Below are 18,032 nucleotides of genomic sequence, written 5' to 3'. Positions count from 1 at the left end.
AGATCAGTTTTGAGTTATCAGAAGGAACATTTTAAAATAGTGTACGTCGCAATAACTACAAGCTTTAGGGTAACGCCAAAAAATATACATACATTCTTACCCTATATTGTTATTTCTTCTAATCCAACTATAAATAATACTTGTATTCTTACTCATACAATCTTTTAATTTTTATGTATTTTACTCTTATTTTTTTCGCTTCAAGAAGACAATGGACTTTAAAAGCTCAAAGTTCAGTCTTTGTAAATGCTATACCACCATGCTAAATAGATCTATTCTGATCGCTGCACATATAACCCCATAGTATCTATTAATTATAACTAATGTGATTTATTTTATTTAAACTTCAAAACTATGATTGTAGTAAATTATGAAAAGTGTGTTATTTTTTTGCAATTTCCAACTTCGAGAAACTACATATCAATGAACACCTTCGTGAGCAGAGGTGCCGGAGCAGATATAATGCCACTTTCATCACAATCACTTCAACTATGTAAATATGGGACTTCACATCATTACTCATACCTTGCCGTGACACTATTTAAATGATCTTATTTTCAATCAACTGATTATTATTTTATAAATGTATTAAATACAATGTTAATGTCTTTAGTTGTACTAACTGGACTAGAAGGATAAGTCCAGGTTGAAAGCTTTTAAATTCTATTATATGAGCATTTAATTACTCTCTCATTATTACTCGTAATAAAACGTCGACCAAAGTAAATTAATCTCTTTATTGGGTTACTTGCCGTTATTTATAACGATGGATTATTCAAAACTGAATAACTGAGAAACATTTTTCCAAGAAATAAAACAAAAAATATATTATTTTTTATTCCACATAAAAATCAATTCGTATTGGTGCTTGCTCAAGAAATTGCTTACAACTAACAACTTTATTGCAACACTAAATGCACGCCTATCTGTGTAACCTGCATCGCTGCTGGTTCCAGTACCAGTGCTAGTGCTAGTGCTAGTGCCAGTGCCAGTGCCAGTACCAGTGGCAATGCCTGTTGGTTGTCTCTATCTGTATCTGTGGCTGTAACTGTTAGCTTGGAATTGAAGCTACTGCGATTAACATTTTGCGCGAAAAAACGTGAGCAAAGCAATTAATTAAGTCGAACACAGAAACCCTTTTTTGTTCGATTTTTGCTGAAAAAATTTTAATTGGCAATTGTTGTGCGCTTTTTATGGTCATAAAAATTCTTGAATCTCTTTTTTCGTCTGAAAATCAATACAATGAAAATGGTTGCTGGTCCACTGTAAAGGATAGAATTAAGAGAATTTCGTTTGACTTCAATTAAAATGTATGTGTATTCCTGAAATAAGTTTATTAAAATTTATTTATCATATATGTGCTTTCCATTTTATCTAAATGGCGGTAATATTATCAAGACGCTTCAGAAACATTTGAATATTTTATACAGTTTTATATAAACATTTCATACTATTTACTTACATACTATACAGCATTTAATACGTCCAATCATATGCACTCAAAATTTTGATGAAGCAGTAAAAACGACATTGTAGGGTATATAATAGAAATCAGTTTTGCGATGTCTATCTATATGTCTTTCTTCCTGTATTTCTATGTGAACACATTTTCGAACAAACTAGTTAGTTAAAGCATCTTTAAATCGTATATTATAAAACTTATATGAACATATATTCAAAACAAGGTTACTTCTATTAACGCTAAAGCTAAAAGGGGCTTGCAACAAATTCGGTTATATGAATATAAGACTTTTAAATCGTCTTAGGAAGTTAAGTTCTTTTTTTCATTTTTTATTTTATTTCTATGACATGTATTTTAAAATAATTTCATTTCAAAACTTTTTTTTTATTTACAGAAAATACTCGTTTCCATAAAATATGAACTTTATTTTCTTTCAACTTCGGTCATTAACATTTGCAATTTTGAACCGAAGAGCCAAATGATTTTATCGGTGCTTGAATACACACTACGTCAACCACGAGTTTCACAGTAAACAATTAGCTAATTTTTTAAATATTTATTTATACAAAATGGAAATTAATTGAAGAACAAATTCATTAAATAGTATATAGAATAATTTAATATGTTTTGTACTATTTTGATTTTGAAACATAAATAATTTATAACAGAAATTACTTTGAATACATTGAACTGGCTATTTTAATAAAAAGTTTTCAACACATTAGATTAATTATTTATATTATTTTTTCTCGTGTGCCTCATCTCGACGGATTCGTCAACGTCACCGTCGAGATCAAACTCAAAATTAAAAGATTTTGTATTATTTTTGTTATCGCTGAAATTAATTTATGACCATCGCAAGATATGTATTCAATAGTGCCATTATGCCTTTTTCTGGGATCTGGTTTAAACTCTGTCGTAGCGAATCGAAATGCTAAACCATAGTTTAGCAAATAAGTTTGCAAATTACGATTTACACCTACTCCTAATAATATTTTAGAGGCTTTTAGATTCCCGTGTACGTAACCATATCTATGTACAAATTGATATACATCAAGCATTTGTAAAGCAATGCGATATATTGTGTCTTCTGGTAATCTACCTCCATTCACTTTAATATGTTGTTCTATATCACTACCATATCGCGGCTGAACAATATATTGTTGTTTTATCCCACTTAATTTTTCGAAACCATACCCAAGCATGTAAGTTTTTTTGTAGGCTTTCACGTCCTTTTGGGTTGCATTATGTTTAAAGAAGTCGATTTGTCTTTTACCATTTTGATCATTAATGGGTTGCTAAAAAAAAAAATTAGCTTATTTAGTATTATTTGTAAATTTATTATTATTATTATCAATTTTATAATTGTAAATTTACTTACTCATTGAATAACAAAATAATAATTTTCACCAAAATTTTTTTTGGGGTATATAAACCGCAACTAGGTCAATTTATTTTTTTATTTTATCTTATTATTTATCTTTTTTATTTAATTAATTTAATTTAAACATTCACTAACAAATTAACTTATACATAAAACAAAACACAATAATTAGTGCAATTTAAACAACTACCGTAACTGTTAACCGTTCGATAATTTTTTTAAAAAAGTGTTGCTTTGTATTCTAAAAGGAGCAGAAATATATAAAAAGCATGTAAATGACTAATACTTTGACATACATATGTGAAATGTAATTAATTGTAAAATTTATAATATACAAATTATATATATATAAAATTTAATATTATATATAAAATATTTGTTTTAAAAGTAAAATTTAGTTCTAAATTTATTATTCATTACTTGTATATTTCGAATCTATTTTCAATACAAAATATTGAAGAAATATATATATAAAACTTACTAATACGGCGTTTACATTGGCCGAAAATGGCTCATTTTGGTGAAAAATCGAATATGAGTATCGAATGGCTCATTCTTGCATATAAAATTTCAAGCACAAAAATGAGCAATTTTCTCACATTCTGTATGAATGACGTTCGAATGCATTCCACATACGTTCCAAATGCAAAGGAATCCATTGAACATACCCTAAATGAAAGCTCTTCATGGCATTTTGACAGTTTGAAAAAGCTGTTTTTAACATATTTACAAAAAAAGGTAAACAAATGTTTGGTGGTTGCATTTTCTTGAAAACGATGCCACTGCTTTTTTAGAACTTTTACTTCCCAAAAAGTAATTAATCGAAGTTAAAAATATGTTTTAAGTTTCTAATGTAAGGTTTGAAGGCATATTTAACCTTCATGCAACATTTTTTTGGCACAGGCCAAAAATCAAATCAACATGCAAGTTGAAAAATCAGCTGTTGAAATGAGAACAAATGAAATAGAACGAATGTAAACACTTTCAAATGGCTCATTCAAAATGAGCCATTTTCGGCCAATGTAAACGCCGTATAACAGATAGAAATATTATATAGTGAAAATTTCAATGATTTTAGCTAGTGTGAATGTATTTTTCACTAAAGCATGATAAAGACGATGCTACATATCTGCACACCAAGTATGCGCTTTGCTATACACTTTGAAACAAGGTAACATATGTATACTTCATTCTGATTTATTTTCTTCAGACGGAGCAAGTACTGATTGCAAAACAATAATCGAAGCTGAAGAAATTGAGATGATGATAGCAGCAACATGTTATTTATTTCATTAATTCGTTATAGGGGTATTCAGGATGTCTGTGCATCGTTGAATGTGTATCATTGCAAACTCAAATAAACGTGAATAAACTTTGTGCATATTTGTCTTAAAAATATTTAGAACAGCTGATTTTTGTTCACGTATTTATTTACGTGTAAGATATAACTCAGATTCGATATTTTAACAATGCCAAGAAAAAATGAAAAACAAAATATATTGACATTGTCCGACATTGTTGGATGTAAAATAAATATAAAATCAAACAATTGCACAAAGTCACAAAACTGCAAAATCAAACAAAACTTGACTGTTTCACTTAAGTATTGCCCAACAAACAGTAAAAAAAGTACTATTATTCACAATAAAGTCTTGAAAATCAAATATGCAAGAGGTAATTGATGTTGAAAATATAGTCTTGAATATTGTCTTGCAAATCAAGGGCGGATTCATAAGGAAAGGAATTGTTTTTGTAAAATCAAATAATTTTGCAATAATTTAATTTTATTCGAATTAAATATAATTTCTTTTTTTAATTCTTAAAACTAAAATTCATTCTAATTTAATTCTTTAAATTTTTGCATTTTAATATTTTTATTTAAAAAATAATTAGGGGTATTCAGGCAACTGATTAGTTGCTTAGTAGTTGATTACAACTAAAATTTGCATACAAAAAAGAAACTAAGCAGAGAATCTACTATTTTGGAGATTCTCAGATTAGTGAAAATTTGATTAATAGTGCTGCCAGTACCAAGTGTCGGCGCTATGAACATAGGGTGTCTCAAAAAAAAATGCAAAAATAATAACATAATTAATAAATAAAATTCAGTAAAACTATAATTTTTAAAGGGATAAAATGTAATTAAAAAGTATAAAATTGAATATTCTACTTCTTGATATATGTCACGTTTGCAATTTTAGTTATATGATAAATTATATGATAAATTTAAATGATATTAAAATTTACGAATATATGAGTATTTCACTGTTAACATATGTTTCGCTTTTGCTGTTGATACGAGTGCTGCCAAGGCATTTGTACACAACAAACTAATCAGATTACGCATTTTAGGTCGTTCAAGCAACTGATTAACATCAACTAAGCAACTAATCAGTTGCCTGAATACCCTTAATATAAAGTTTGGTAGAAAGTTGGCAGCATTTTTAAAATATATTGAATGCTGTTGTTTGACTTATGTTGTGTTGTGTACAGTATATTGAAACATATTTTCAGTGAACATTCACAATAGACTGGTTTTTGAATTTGATCGTACTAAAACTTTAGTCTTAAATTTTATTTGTGACTAAAACCTAACTCTGATGATTTTAAAACCATTTTTGTTTTTTTTTCGCATGTTTTTTTTCGAAAATTACGAGTATTTTTTTGCTACTTTAAGAGAAAAAATTATGGCTATTAGTACTCACAAACAAAAAAATAAAAGTTTTTGAATAATATTTTTAATTAAATATTTTTAATATGTTTCCCAGCTGTTAATAATACAATTCCATCTCTTAAATTTCATTTACATTAACATTACTAAACACTTGTACATATAATTTTAATAACATATTGTCTTAATAATGCGAAAGTATATCACACCTGTGCAATATTAAAATTGCAATATGAATTTTTGGAGAGCAACCCTGTCATACACATAATGGTAATGTCAGCTGTGAGCTTCAGCAATTAAATACTTGGATTGAAAATTTTTGTGTTTTATACACAAAGATCCTCATTTTTAAAAATATTGAAAGTGTATAATGTAGTTGTTGAAGAAACATAATTTAAAGTCAATTTAAAGAACTTACTGAACTTAAATTACAAAATAGCTCTGAAAAAGTAAGAATAATTTCTTTACCCCACTCTCGAAAAAAGAAAAAAACAAAATGTCAATTCGGACCAAAGTACTGGGGCTCGTGGATGTAATGATGCGTGTACCTCCCATACTAATAATTGACGAAATACTTAAAATTGGCATGGGCCTACCAACGCGTTTTTATCCAGGATATAATATGACAAGCGTTGACGGCACAAATAGTAGCAACGTCATTAATGTGGAATCTTCCACATTCAGCTCATCTGTAGTAAATTCCACAAACACAGTTTTATCACAAGCCGTTAACAATGCAAGCAATGCGGCTGTGAGCGAAGGTATGCTTAGCAGATCCTTTACAGACATGATGGATGATTTGGCTCAGGAGGATACTTTCTCAGATATATTAGCTTTAACATCAATTAAATTCATTATATGTGTTTTAGGTAAGTACCAAAAATTATATTCTAGTCTAGTACATCAAAATCAAACCGTAGTAAAAATATCAAATTATATATATATTTGAAGCTCAAATCATGACTTTCATATTTTAAGGTCAAAGTTTTCTTTGATCATTTTCTAATACGTTAATAAAAAGGCGATATAAGTTCAGGTGTGTGGGTACAAATGAAATAAATAAAATATCTTTATAGGATTTTTTGCTGCATCATGCGTATTTATGCTGTGGACGCGACACTTAGTAATGGTATACATGTATGTCATATCGCTGAGCTTAACTTTTCTATCGTACTGGTCAAATGTGGCTACTGTAAAACTTCTGCAAAGTAGTCCCTGTGTAATAATCGACATCGCATCCTTTAATACAACCAGATTGCTAGATCCTACCGGTGCTGTAATGTCATTAATACCACATCTTGTAGCTCAATGGTTTATGGGAATGTTATTTGCCTACATACATTTAGGACCTAGGTACAAGTTGTTGCAAAGAGCCATGCCATTGATATATGCAATTCCAATTATACTATCAATATTTCCACTCCCTGCTAAATTTACGCATTACTTACCAGGTTTGATAAAACCTATATTATTTATTCAAACGATGAACGCTTTTTCTTTAAGTTGTTGCTGTGACTGCACCTATGGTTCTAAGTAAAATAGTATTATTCGGCAGTACAATGGAAGCGGGCAAAACTATATACAACGGCTATCAATATGCTATGAATTTTATATCGAATTTTGGTTTATCTGCTCTAATAGAAAATGAGTGGCAGCGTCTTAATGTGCCAAGTGTGCTGAGAGTATTTTGGACTATAAGGTAAGTTTATTAGATGTAAAAATTTGTGTACTTATGTTTTGCATAATGTTTTGCTTATAGAATTGTACAACAATTTATTTCTATTGCTATGTCTGATGGGTTAACAACTGATAATTTTATGCCAACTATGCAAAAGCTATTAGTTGATGGCTGTGAAACATTGACTGCGGTACTGGGTATGACTTCAATAATATCCGTATTATGTCATTATGTGGGCAAGGCATTTCAATGGTTTCTGCTTGCGTTTGATGCTGATGAAGAAAAATCACTCGGAACGGTATCTGCTGTTCTATTTTACATACTAGCATTACAAACAGGATTAACCTCCTTGCCACCGGAAAAACGTTTTGTTCGTCTTTGCAGAAACTTGTGTCTATTGGTTACTGCTTTACTGCATTTCCTACATAATATTGTGTCACCAATATTGATGTCTCTCAGCGCAGCACGCAATCCATCACGAAAAAGACATTTACGTGCGTTACTTGTCTGTGCATTCCTAATAACAGCACCACTTAGTCTGCTTATTTACCTTTGGTCACGTCATGAGCCCTCTACGTGGCTGCTTGCTGTCACTGCATTTTCAGTTGAAGTTATTGTTAAGGTAAGAAATGTTAGGATTCTTTCCAAATATGTGGTTTAAACTATTTTTTACTGGTAATTAGGTACTCGTGTCTTTAGCGATATATACATTATTCTTACTTGATGCCCGCCGTCAAACATTTTGGGAAAAATTGGACGATTATCTTTATTATGTCCGTGCTTTTGGAAACTCTGTTGAATTTTGTTTTGGAATTTTGCTGTTCTTTAATGGTGCTTGGATTTTGATATTTGAGTCTGGTAAGAATACTATTGGAGATTATTGTCATTAGTTGATTTACACATCATATTCGTATTAATTGTAGTTGGTAGATTTGTAAATTTAATTTTGTAAAGGTAGCAACATTCATTAGGAACATAATTTTCGCGATTCCGAACATTTAAGTTTTTGATTGTAATGAAATTAGTTTGTCATGCCTTTAACTACAACTTAGCAATATCCATCGATTTCATTACACCTCAAAAATTTATACACAACTGTATGTATGTACTTATTCGAAACGAAAATTATGTGTGCATGTTTTTTATTTGGTTGATGAGTATCGTATAATATAACTTGATAGCACGAAATGCTACAGGAGGCGCTATAAGGGCAATTATGATGTGCATCCATGCTTACTTCAATATATGGTGCGAGGCTCGAGCTGGTTGGTCCGTTTTTATGAAGAGACGTTCAGCAGTACACAAGATATCAGCATTACCAGAAGCAAGCCCGGCACAGTTAAGAGATTTTGATGACGTGTGTGCTATTTGTTATCAGGTAAATAATAAAACACAAATGTCTTATAAATTAAATTATATTACTTGTGTAATTCTGAAATAGGTGTCTAGATTATTTTAAGATCAAGAGATTTCAAGAGATCACAAGTTATAAACAGTCAATAATTGCATATTTATATTAAAAAAAGACTATGATCATTAAAGACTAAATTTATGATATAATTTAAAATTAAAGATTGTTAAAAATATTTTATCACAGTCCTTATATGAAATAAATCAAAATTATATGAACATTGACATTCTTACATCTTCTTTAAAGTGAACGTATGTATTTCGATTAACAACAGGTTATACATACATATTTATATACAATAAGATGTGTGTTCGAAGTACTTATGGATTATATATGGCTTTTTAATGCTAAGTAGTCTTTATTAATTATTTCTTTTTTTTGTTTGTGTATTACAGGAAATGTTTTCAGCCAAAATTACGAGATGTCGGCATTTCTTTCACGGCGTTTGCTTACGAAAGTGGTTGTATGTGCAGGATCGTTGTCCATTGTGCCACGAAATCATGATGTACACTGAGAAAAATGACGATTCTGAAGACAGCGCAGACGTTGAAAATAACGATGCTGCAGCACAACCAGAAGCACGAGATGTATTAAATAAACTTTTATTTTATTTATACATATATCAACTAAATATTTTTATTTCATTATATTAGACGGATAACACCCAAAGAGCGACTGAGTCCAATGTAAATGTTGCTCAATTCTCCACTGATCCATCTACGACTTCAGCGGCAACATCAGCAACATCAGCAACAGCAGCAGCAGTTGCAACAGTAGCTGCAAGCAATACACCGCATGGGTTTCGATTATCACCTGACATGATTATGCGGGATTGAAAAATATAATGGAAACTTAATCATAACGTACTTGTGTATAAACTATGTTAAGGCTATGTTTATAGTTAAATTATGGATTAATGTGTATTTTTCGTTCATAGTTGTACAGCAACATTACATCTTAAGCAAAGTTCTCCACATCCAAAGCAAATAAATATATATAAGTAGTAAAACTAGCGATCGACAACAATCAACTTGGTCACTGAACTGTACGTGATACGCGAAGACACTACTACAATTGTGGTCACGGATTCCAAACTAAACAAATCAATTTTACACTACGCAATTCTTTTTGATTTAAAAATTAATACGTTTTATATTGAAATTTTACTCACTCATTTATCTACAATTAGGCAGCTCCACCTTCTTATATTTCTTTTTTTCTTTTTGTAAATATATCTAATATTGATTTGCTAGCTATGATAAAAATAATAACGATGATAATGACTAATGAAATTTAAAGAATTGCGAATAATAATTTTTAACAGGCGTGCATATTTCAAAATTTTAACTATAGCTAAATATAAATTAAGGAAAACTATTTTTAATATTGGGTGACTTGTAAATATATTTACTTATTTGTGTGCATATACATACATTCATAGATATTGATGAAAATCGCTTATTTTATAATGTTTTATTTTTTAAATATATTTTTTGAAAAGTTATCGCCTCAAAGCAAAGTTTTTAAAACGGGAAAAGTTTTTATTTATGAAGTCTGATTATGATGAAATCTAAAGCAAATGTATACTATTAATAATATATGTATTGTATAACTTCGTTAGATTTATCTATTTTAGCATGTACTAATTTGAATCACATGTGTTAATTTTGAATAGAACAATACAAAAATCTAATTGAGTATAAAATCTAATCTTGAATGATTAGAGTACATATTTTATTTAATTTAAGCTTTAGTTCAAAATTGTAAATATTTAAATAAAATTAATTGAATATTAAATCGTTATAGTTTCTTAACAAGTGATATGGTGAGACACGACAGCAAGTCGTAGTTCGAACCACAGTAATCCGATCAGCTCTCTCGAAGTTGGCTTTCACCGTTTCATAATAGCGACCATCACTGAAAATTCAATCAAAATAATCTGAATTAATATTTTCCTCTCGCAAAGACGTCAAGTTTACTACACAAAGAAGAAAATTATGGATATTTTATATAAAAGCTAAGTATAAAAATTCGATTTTAACTTCAATTTTAATACATTCATTCATTCTTATTGAGATGAGTGAAAATAATATAGGAATGGCATAATATCTCTTAAATAAAAATCAAAAACAAAAAAAAGCATTGAATATCGCAACAAGTGTACTTGCTTAATTGCTTTACTTTTGGTGTATCACCTTTTCCATACCCAATATAACTTTTAACAAACCCTTTTAAGAAAATATTATATAATTGCCATATATTATGAAGCCAATTCACTACAAATTCAATCTAAACCATGGATATTGAATTACTTTTGTGTTACTTGAATTTCTGAGCATTGTTGTTCGGTGTTGCAGCTCGAGTAGATGTACATTGCAGGAAACATGAAAGAAAACAACATACGAATAGAAGGGTTAGGAAATGAATTAGGCAGGCGTAAGTGAGAATTAGAGGAGTCGCTTAGGATAAGGAGTAGATGAGTGTGGGATTCAATTAAAACTTGCATTGATCGAGGTTCAGAGCCTGCATGGCATCAATGGTTCGGAACCAATTATTAACAGGACTCAAATTGATATTTGCATTGAGACATAGTAGCAGATGGGGACATCATGGCGGTAGCTCAGGTGCAGTTAAGGCATGCGTGGAGAATTGTCGTATATATGCGTGACAAGTCTCTATTCAACACATAGCTATACACCGATTTTAATTGGAATAGGATAGAGATATATTAGGCGAAGGCATATTAAGAACTTAAATGCTGTGCAATTGTGGTCTCGAAGAGGATACTGCATCTCTGTGGAAGGCTTTCAGTCCACGTTTGTGATACGAAAGGAACGTTTATATTTGTGAGCATTCCATCGATGTAGTTAAATAGATAATAGTTTAACATAGAAATAAATTGATATATTACCGGCTGAAATTCTCAAATTTATGGGAAGAAAAGGAAAGAAAATAATTGATGCAAACACCGCATTGAAACTTCATTTTATAAATAAAAGCTTCCCTACGAAGCTTTGCTAATACAGTGTTACATGTTACAATAACTACAAGTATATTTTCTAGAAATGAAAATATATATCAAAAGATCTAAATTCAAGGATAACGAGACTTGATTTTCTGTTAAATACTTTCTACAAATAATTCCTTAGAAAACCCAAATTAAATTACCTTAAAACCATACAACGGAGCTTTAAACATTTAACTCGTAACAAATCAATGGCCTTTTGACTTTTATCTGAAAAGCGTAGATTATCGGGATCCCATCTAAATATAAAAAAATTTCTAGTTTATAAGGAATTTTAATTTTAAAATGAATAAATTAACCTTAATTCCAAGCGTTCCAAATTACCACAATTAGAGGCGATTGTGTCCATTAACTGATCAACATGTATATTGACACCTAATTTTTCTGATGTTCCCATAACAATAATTCTAAATAATTCAAGAATTATTGATGGAACTATAAAAACTCTGTACTAACTTTGTATACTTACTTGACATTGGTTAACACTGGCAAAATACTCATCCAAAGTTGATCAGTAATATGTGGCATACCTGATAGGCAAACACTTATCAATTGTGCGCCATGACGATGTAAAAACTTTTGCAATGTTTCATCCGTAATATTATCTGAAGAATCCAAATCCAAGGAAATCAACGAACTTTGAATTTAATAAAAAATAAAAAAAAAACTTGAAAAAAAACATTTTATTAATACAATACCGTGTCAATCCTGACTCCATCCATTGCTTTAAAACTGAGTCGTTGAAACCATTATTCTGTCCCGCAGACAAAAACTTTAAATTTGGAATTCTTGTCAGCATATCAATTAAACATTCTGCGGATAAATCAGTAGCGGTGATATCCAACTCCTGCAAAGCACACTTATCCCACTCAGCTTGCATGACATATTCTGATTTGAGACTGGTACCGTTCATAAGCAGACAAGTTAAGCGTTTCGAACGCTGTATGAGCGTCTTAAGAGTTGAACCAGTTACTTTATTGCAGAAATTGACAGCCAAACACTCAAGTTGTATGCAATTCGAACTGAAAGCATCAATATGCGAGTCATCTATGAAGTTAATACCATATAGGTTTATGACACGTAAATTCGGAGTAGCTGATTTGAGCTTGTGTACATTGATTACTTCGTAAATTTCTTCCTCTTCTTCTTCACACTTTTCATAAGTGCCGATCAAGTGTAGAACCTCTAATCCATTAATGAAATTGTAAATTTTTCGCATAAAACCTTCCATAAAGATGACCTAGAAATCAACATAAGACAATAAATAAACGAATTATGAGTATAATGCTATCTGCAAACCTCGGATAGACAAATACACATGTAACGCAGTTTCGTTGGAAAAGCCTGCATCTCGCTGAAATCGTGCAGTTGCATAGCTAAAAACCAAGAATTCTTTAAATTATTTTAATTAATTAAATAACGTGCAAATTAGTATATACCAGTCGAGAAATCTAATAGCATATGGGTCAAATTGGGGCATTTTGCTGACAATTCGTGCAAAACTGTATGTGTAATCAATTCTATAGGTAGTTCAATATAACGAAGTGTTGGTCCAAATCGTACAGACACTAATGCCAGCAATGATTCTAGTGAACCGACATGTAAGCCAGATACTTCCGGGCGCAATGATACATTTTTCCATAGTTCAGTTCTATACGCAATTTGTCTCCACCGCCGACATATTCTCGCCAATCTGCAAATTTCACGATGTGATAGATACGAAAAGATGTGAAGTAATACCTTGTCAGGAAGTTTTTCGATTGTCTGAAAAAAATATCATTTTATATATATGTATATGTTACACATTAGCATACACTTGCGTATTATACAATTTATTTAAACTAAAGTATTAAAAGTTTTATTAGATTATTGGTACCATTTAATTTTTTTTTTAATTTTATTAATAGACAAGGCTTCTAAAGTTAGTAACCTTATCTTTAACAAAATAATATCGTAAATAATTTATAGTTCACTGTTACAACTAGAACACAAAAGCAGTTAAAGAGTATGGAAATTAAATATCTATGGTCTTATAGATTATCGCGGAAGACGTTTAATACCACATATACATACATATTATATATTGTGACAACATTTCTCAATATAAATCAAGTATATCATATAAGTAAATAGAATCGAGTGCACGGTTTTTTTTAGAATAAAGACTATCATTTTCAACCTGTGACTATATTGTTAAATTAGATTTTTTTGACCTGATTAAGTCAAGAAACTTCTGTTTTTATAAAAAACTAATCTTATTTTCACTGAATTGAATCTGTTATAACTCCAATATGGAGAACTTAGAATATGTGAATATGCCATCTCTATGAATGTACTCTTCTAAAACAGAGATAGAATAGACTACTAATATTGAAGAATTGGTTGTATACTTATTTACTTTATCGTTTGAGAATGTGCATTGTTGCTTGCGTACAATTTTGGTACTGGGTGTGTTGTTATTTACCTTGTTGAACGCTACAATAATTTTATTTCGAAATGTAAAAGTCTCAAAGGTTCCGATACTGATTTATGTCACATTGAACAATTTATTATTGTCAAGCGTTGCACTTCTTTATTCTTCACAATTACCCAAACATTTTTCACATTTTATTTATTTTGTGGCCGAGTAAAAATCGTACTCTCATCACTTGTAGGTGGTGGAGAGTATAAATATTTTTATATAATTTTACCCATTCGAGGGGTCTTGATTTATTAAATTTTTAGATTATATAACATATTAACTTTTCAAAATTTATGGAATATTTGTGTTATCATTCCGTACCGTATCAGCAAAGGGACTTCTAACGGTGCCATCCGACAGATAAACTTGCGAAGCCTCAACTGCTAATTGACCCCAAATATCAGTTGATAAATCCATTTTTAAATATCCTCAACCATTTAATTTTATTAATATTATATATATATACCCTCAAAAACTTATTAGAATATATATTTAAAAATAATTTTCCTATAGAAAAATTTTCATCGATCGCACTTTAAATGCTATTCCGAGTTATGTTAACGTTCAACTGAAAAATCTCCAAAAAACTTGCGATACGAAAAAATGTTTTTATTTTTAGATTTTGAGGTTTTCTATATTTCTCATAGATTCTTTTTTCATTCTGATTTACTTCTTCGTTTACTTTGAATTTGTTGTACAACAACATTTTTTGTTTAGCATTTTGATATATAAAAAATTGTTTGAAAAATTTGCATCTAAACAAAATTTTTCCTCTCTCATTTAGATGCTCTCTAAAGCAAAATAAATGGTTTTAAAAGAGTATATATTTATATTTTTGTAATATATCAAATTTTCAGATAAGGTGAATTATAGCTATACATATATGGGACAATAAACCATGACCACCCTGCTTCTTCCTTGATAAATTTTGAAAAGTCTTTAAGAAGCTGTAAGATGTAGATATATATACTACAACGTCCTTTTTTTCTTAGCCATAATAGTTTATAGATACCCATAAAAACATTCAAGTACAATGGAATCTTTTTAACATCAAAAATGTTTATATAAAGATTGTTGTGGAACATATTTTTGGAATCATTATTTTGCCTTTCTAAGGCTATTAACTTGCACTTTTGTATGTTTTCCAGTTTTTGAAGCTAGTAACGGGCACATTTTTACTTTTTTATCTGTGTATTTATATATATGAATACGAACATATTGACATGGTGTTTGGTCATGGGGTTTTATGCCGGCGTTTCGTTATTCTCTATTAGTATATCTCTTTTCTCCCAACCATTTCTACAATTTTAAACACACAAAAAGTCGCAGTGATAATTTATCGAATATGCTGGATGAACAAGGAAGCTATAACGAGATATATAGAACTCAGTTTTGGTATCTACGCACATTTTTAGTCGTGTTGATGGAACAGTCCTTTTTATTTGGTCAAAAGCATTCCTAACTTTTCCATTAAAATGTTACAAAATGGTTTAATAAAACTTCACAGTAATTGTCATTGCTCGTTTAACTTAACGAAAGTGATTATACCGAGCGCATCTCGAAAAACTATAGCTTTCAGCTACCCACCCGACCTGCTTGCTTCCTTCTTTGAAAGTTGTTCAAGTCATGTTCATTCCTCTCCATTTACTATGTTTTACAGTCATCGTTCGATTTAAATATTCAACTTAGATAAAACTTATTCAGACATTATAATTCAGGCATTCTTATAATATGATTAGTCTATTTGAGTTTCTACTTATATATTTATTGAACTCTAGTATCTTCAAATATTTTATAATTTTTGTTTTTATTGTCACGGACACCTGTAAAACAGAAAATACAAGTTACACAATGCAGGGATAGATTGGGATGTGGATGATGTCAGATCATAGAAGAGGGAATTGAATGTGTAAGATGAAAAAGTTATGTGTAGGATGAAGGTGTTATTCAAAACTAGACAAAATCGAAGAGAAAAAACCTGTGAAAATGAATGAAGTTATAAAATTATAGGGCTTAAGTCGATGTGTAGATTAAGACAAGAAAACAGAAAGATGGCGGTCAGGGATCATAACTGGAATTGACATATTTCTTATATAGATATATTATGATGTAAATTAGGCAAGGACAGCAGAACAGGACTGCATGAAAAAGGCGCCATTTATACCTAGAGTTCAGGGTAAAATCTATTGAGAACTTTTTTACAAAGCAAACATGACACTGTCTCGGTATGTAGTGCAGTTTTAATTCGTTTATATTCAACCCAAAGCACTGATGATCTATATTTCATCATTTTATCTTACGAGATATTATTTTCTATTTGATATACACAATTTTCCTTTTAAAAATCGTTAGTTTATAAGTTTCCGGTTTTGTCAATCTATGGGTTTCAGTTTCATCTGTTACAAAAGGCCTTTTCCCTTTACACAATTTAATTTCTCATTCTCTCAAGTAAGAGAGAAGCAAGTAATTTTTGTTTAAGTTTTTATTTTTGATACGTTGAATCAAACTAACAAAAAGTTCAACTTTGCATTAAGGTGGCGACTTTTATTATTAAAATAAAGTAAATCATCTGAATTTAATCCTATATGCTTTACAGATATACATACATATTTATTTTTTGGAAAACTTAATATATCCTTACCAAATTCTCTTTTGAAATAACGTTTAATCCATCCCGACCAATAGCTGATGAGGAAGTCTGAGCTGCCAAAACGTTCCAATTATCCATTTTTATTCAGAAAAATATTTTTACTGAAGACACACGTCAGTCAAAATATAATCTAATTACAAGAATAATATAAATGTTAGATATATTGCTGTATTATTCAGTTGCACAATACTTTCCTCAACACTTCTGGATTAAATTGCTTTTATAATCTAACGAAATATTAAAATGTCTATTCTTCTGTTTACAAGATAAACAATATCTCACTATAAATATAATTCAGATACCAATCTCTGTACAATACAGATCACAGCAGTGCAATAAATGTTTTTGTACACAATTTGTAGATCATAGACTTACACGTTAAGGGAATTTAATCGGCGTTTTTGACACAATTCAACTGAATTGCTCACTGGTATGTACTCCTTAGAGAAGAATGTGGCGCACGACCTTCTTGCCTTGTACAAATCACAAAATTGGCAAACAGAACGCTCGGTTCTAAAAATAAATTTTTGCAAATTTTACATATTGGGATAATAATTTCGATAGTAAATTTTTAATGCACTGAACTGAAACAATCTAGTAATTTATAACATAAGTTTTCTACAAGTTAAACATAAACTTAACAGATTGACACTACAATGAATGTACTTTCGTATTTAGTTTCTATTTACAATAGCTTCAAAAGACGTACAAATTTAAATAAAACTACACACAATAAAAATTTTGATCTCGACGCTTTTGCAAATCTTAAGCAACTAATTTATTTTCAATTTAATTTATATGATCGTTTTTACAACTAATAGCAGGCGTCTTCTCTGCCCTACAAAATTTATGCATGTCAAATCGGAACCTTCGCTGATAGTTCATAAACAATCCAGTGCCACTTTTACCACGAGAGGTGGTACAATTTTCATTTCAGTATAGTATACTTTGCTTATAAATTGGAACAATTAATTTTGAAAATATTTTAATTAATATCTAAACAGATGTGATGTGATTTTAATGTTTTCAGTAATGGAATCTAATGATATTTTATCATAATAATCACTTAAAGTTTTTTCTTTTTTATTTCCAAAAATTATAAAATTAAATTAAATTAAAATTAATCAAATTAAAGCTTTAAAAAATATAAAATTTAAATAAAAAACTTTTTGTTATCATTTATTGTTTGAACTGTAAATTGTTAATTTAATAACAATATTTGAATACAAATCAACTGTATAAATAAGAGAAATGAAATAATTATTATTTCATATTTTTTAAATATATATA

General features: G+C 29.7%; 3 protein-coding genes across 8 annotated transcripts; 1 reads left to right on the top strand and 2 right to left on the bottom strand.

Annotated features, from left to right (window-relative positions):
- Positions 1–2,100: 2,100 nt before the first annotated feature.
- On the bottom strand, positions 2,101–2,964 carry LOC119678172 (nucleosomal histone kinase 1-like). Its single transcript, XM_038089873.1, has 2 exons — positions 2,844–2,964; positions 2,101–2,760 (listed from the first exon to the last, which is right to left on the bottom strand). Exon 2 carries the CDS (start codon positions 2,665–2,667, stop codon positions 2,221–2,223), a length of 447 nt encoding a protein of 148 aa, XP_037945801.1. The 5' UTR covers positions 2,668–2,760; positions 2,844–2,964; the 3' UTR covers positions 2,101–2,220.
- Positions 2,965–5,798: 2,834 nt separating this feature from the next.
- LOC119678171 (protein TRC8 homolog) lies at positions 5,799–9,884 on the top strand. Of its 2 annotated transcripts, none has more exons than XM_038089871.1 (8): positions 5,799–6,386; positions 6,594–6,968; positions 7,021–7,216; positions 7,277–7,817; positions 7,879–8,053; positions 8,377–8,573; positions 9,002–9,193; positions 9,260–9,884. In XM_038089871.1, the coding sequence occupies exons 1-8, from the start codon at positions 6,014–6,016 to the stop codon at positions 9,440–9,442; spliced, it is 2,232 nt and encodes a 743-aa protein (XP_037945799.1). In that variant the 5' UTR covers positions 5,799–6,013; the 3' UTR covers positions 9,443–9,884. The 2 variants fall into 2 exon arrangements, with proteins under 2 accessions (XP_037945799.1, XP_037945800.1); XM_038089872.1 differs by having other exon boundaries at positions 6,014–6,386; positions 8,392–8,573.
- A 116-nt stretch (positions 9,885–10,000) lies between these two features.
- On the bottom strand, positions 10,001–17,525 carry LOC119678170 (F-box/LRR-repeat protein fbxl-1). 5 transcript variants are annotated; one of them, XM_038089870.1, is made up of 10 exons: positions 17,452–17,525; positions 17,118–17,255; positions 16,734–16,872; positions 13,071–13,395; positions 12,931–13,007; positions 12,330–12,871; positions 12,101–12,268; positions 11,931–12,038; positions 11,775–11,870; positions 10,001–10,523 (listed from the first exon to the last, which is right to left on the bottom strand). In XM_038089870.1, exons 3-10 carry the CDS (start codon positions 16,818–16,820, stop codon positions 10,388–10,390), a joined length of 1,539 nt encoding a protein of 512 aa, XP_037945798.1. In that variant the 5' UTR covers positions 16,821–16,872; positions 17,118–17,255; positions 17,452–17,525; the 3' UTR covers positions 10,001–10,387. The 5 variants fall into 5 exon arrangements, with proteins under 5 accessions (XP_037945798.1, XP_037945797.1, XP_037945796.1 ...); XM_038089869.1 differs by having other exon boundaries at positions 17,409–17,505; XM_038089868.1 differs by having other exon boundaries at positions 17,328–17,498.
- Positions 17,526–18,032: the final 507 nt, after the last annotated feature.

This window comes from Teleopsis dalmanni, chromosome 2, assembly GCF_002237135.1.
Source record: "Teleopsis dalmanni isolate 2A chromosome 2, ASM223713v2, whole genome shotgun sequence".
NCBI lineage: Eukaryota > Metazoa > Arthropoda > Insecta > Diptera > Diopsidae > Teleopsis > Teleopsis dalmanni.
Note: the sequence above shows the minus strand (reverse complement) of the source record. Positions and strands in the feature narration are given on the sequence as shown.

What these genes read in the sequence shown, in the direction of transcription:
- LOC119678172 (XM_038089873.1), bottom strand. Translation starts at nt 2,667, where the DNA reads ATGCTTGGGTATGGTTTCGAAAAATTAAGTGGGATAAAACAACAATAT.
- LOC119678171 (XM_038089871.1), top strand. Translation starts at nt 6,014, where the DNA reads ATGTCAATTCGGACCAAAGTACTGGGGCTCGTGGATGTAATGATGCGT. An exon ending in AGAGTATTTTGGACTATAAG is followed by an intron (nt 7,217 to 7,276) that starts GTAAGTTTATTA and finishes TTTTGCTTATAG; the next exon opens with AATTGTACAACAATTTATTT. An exon ending in GATTTTGATATTTGAGTCTG is followed by an intron (nt 8,054 to 8,376) that starts GTAAGAATACTA and finishes ATAACTTGATAG; the next exon opens with CACGAAATGCTACAGGAGGC.
- LOC119678170 (XM_038089866.1), bottom strand. Translation starts at nt 14,509, where the DNA reads ATGGATTTATCAACTGATATTTGGGGTCAATTAGCAGTTGAGGCTTCG. An exon ending in ATGGAGTCAGGATTGACACG is followed by an intron (nt 12,269 to 12,329) that starts GTATTGTATTAA and finishes TTAAATTCAAAG; the next exon opens with TTCGTTGATTTCCTTGGATT. An exon ending in CCAGTGTTAACCAATGTCAA is followed by an intron (nt 12,039 to 12,100) that starts GTAAGTATACAA and finishes TGAATTATTTAG; the next exon opens with AATTATTGTTATGGGAACAT.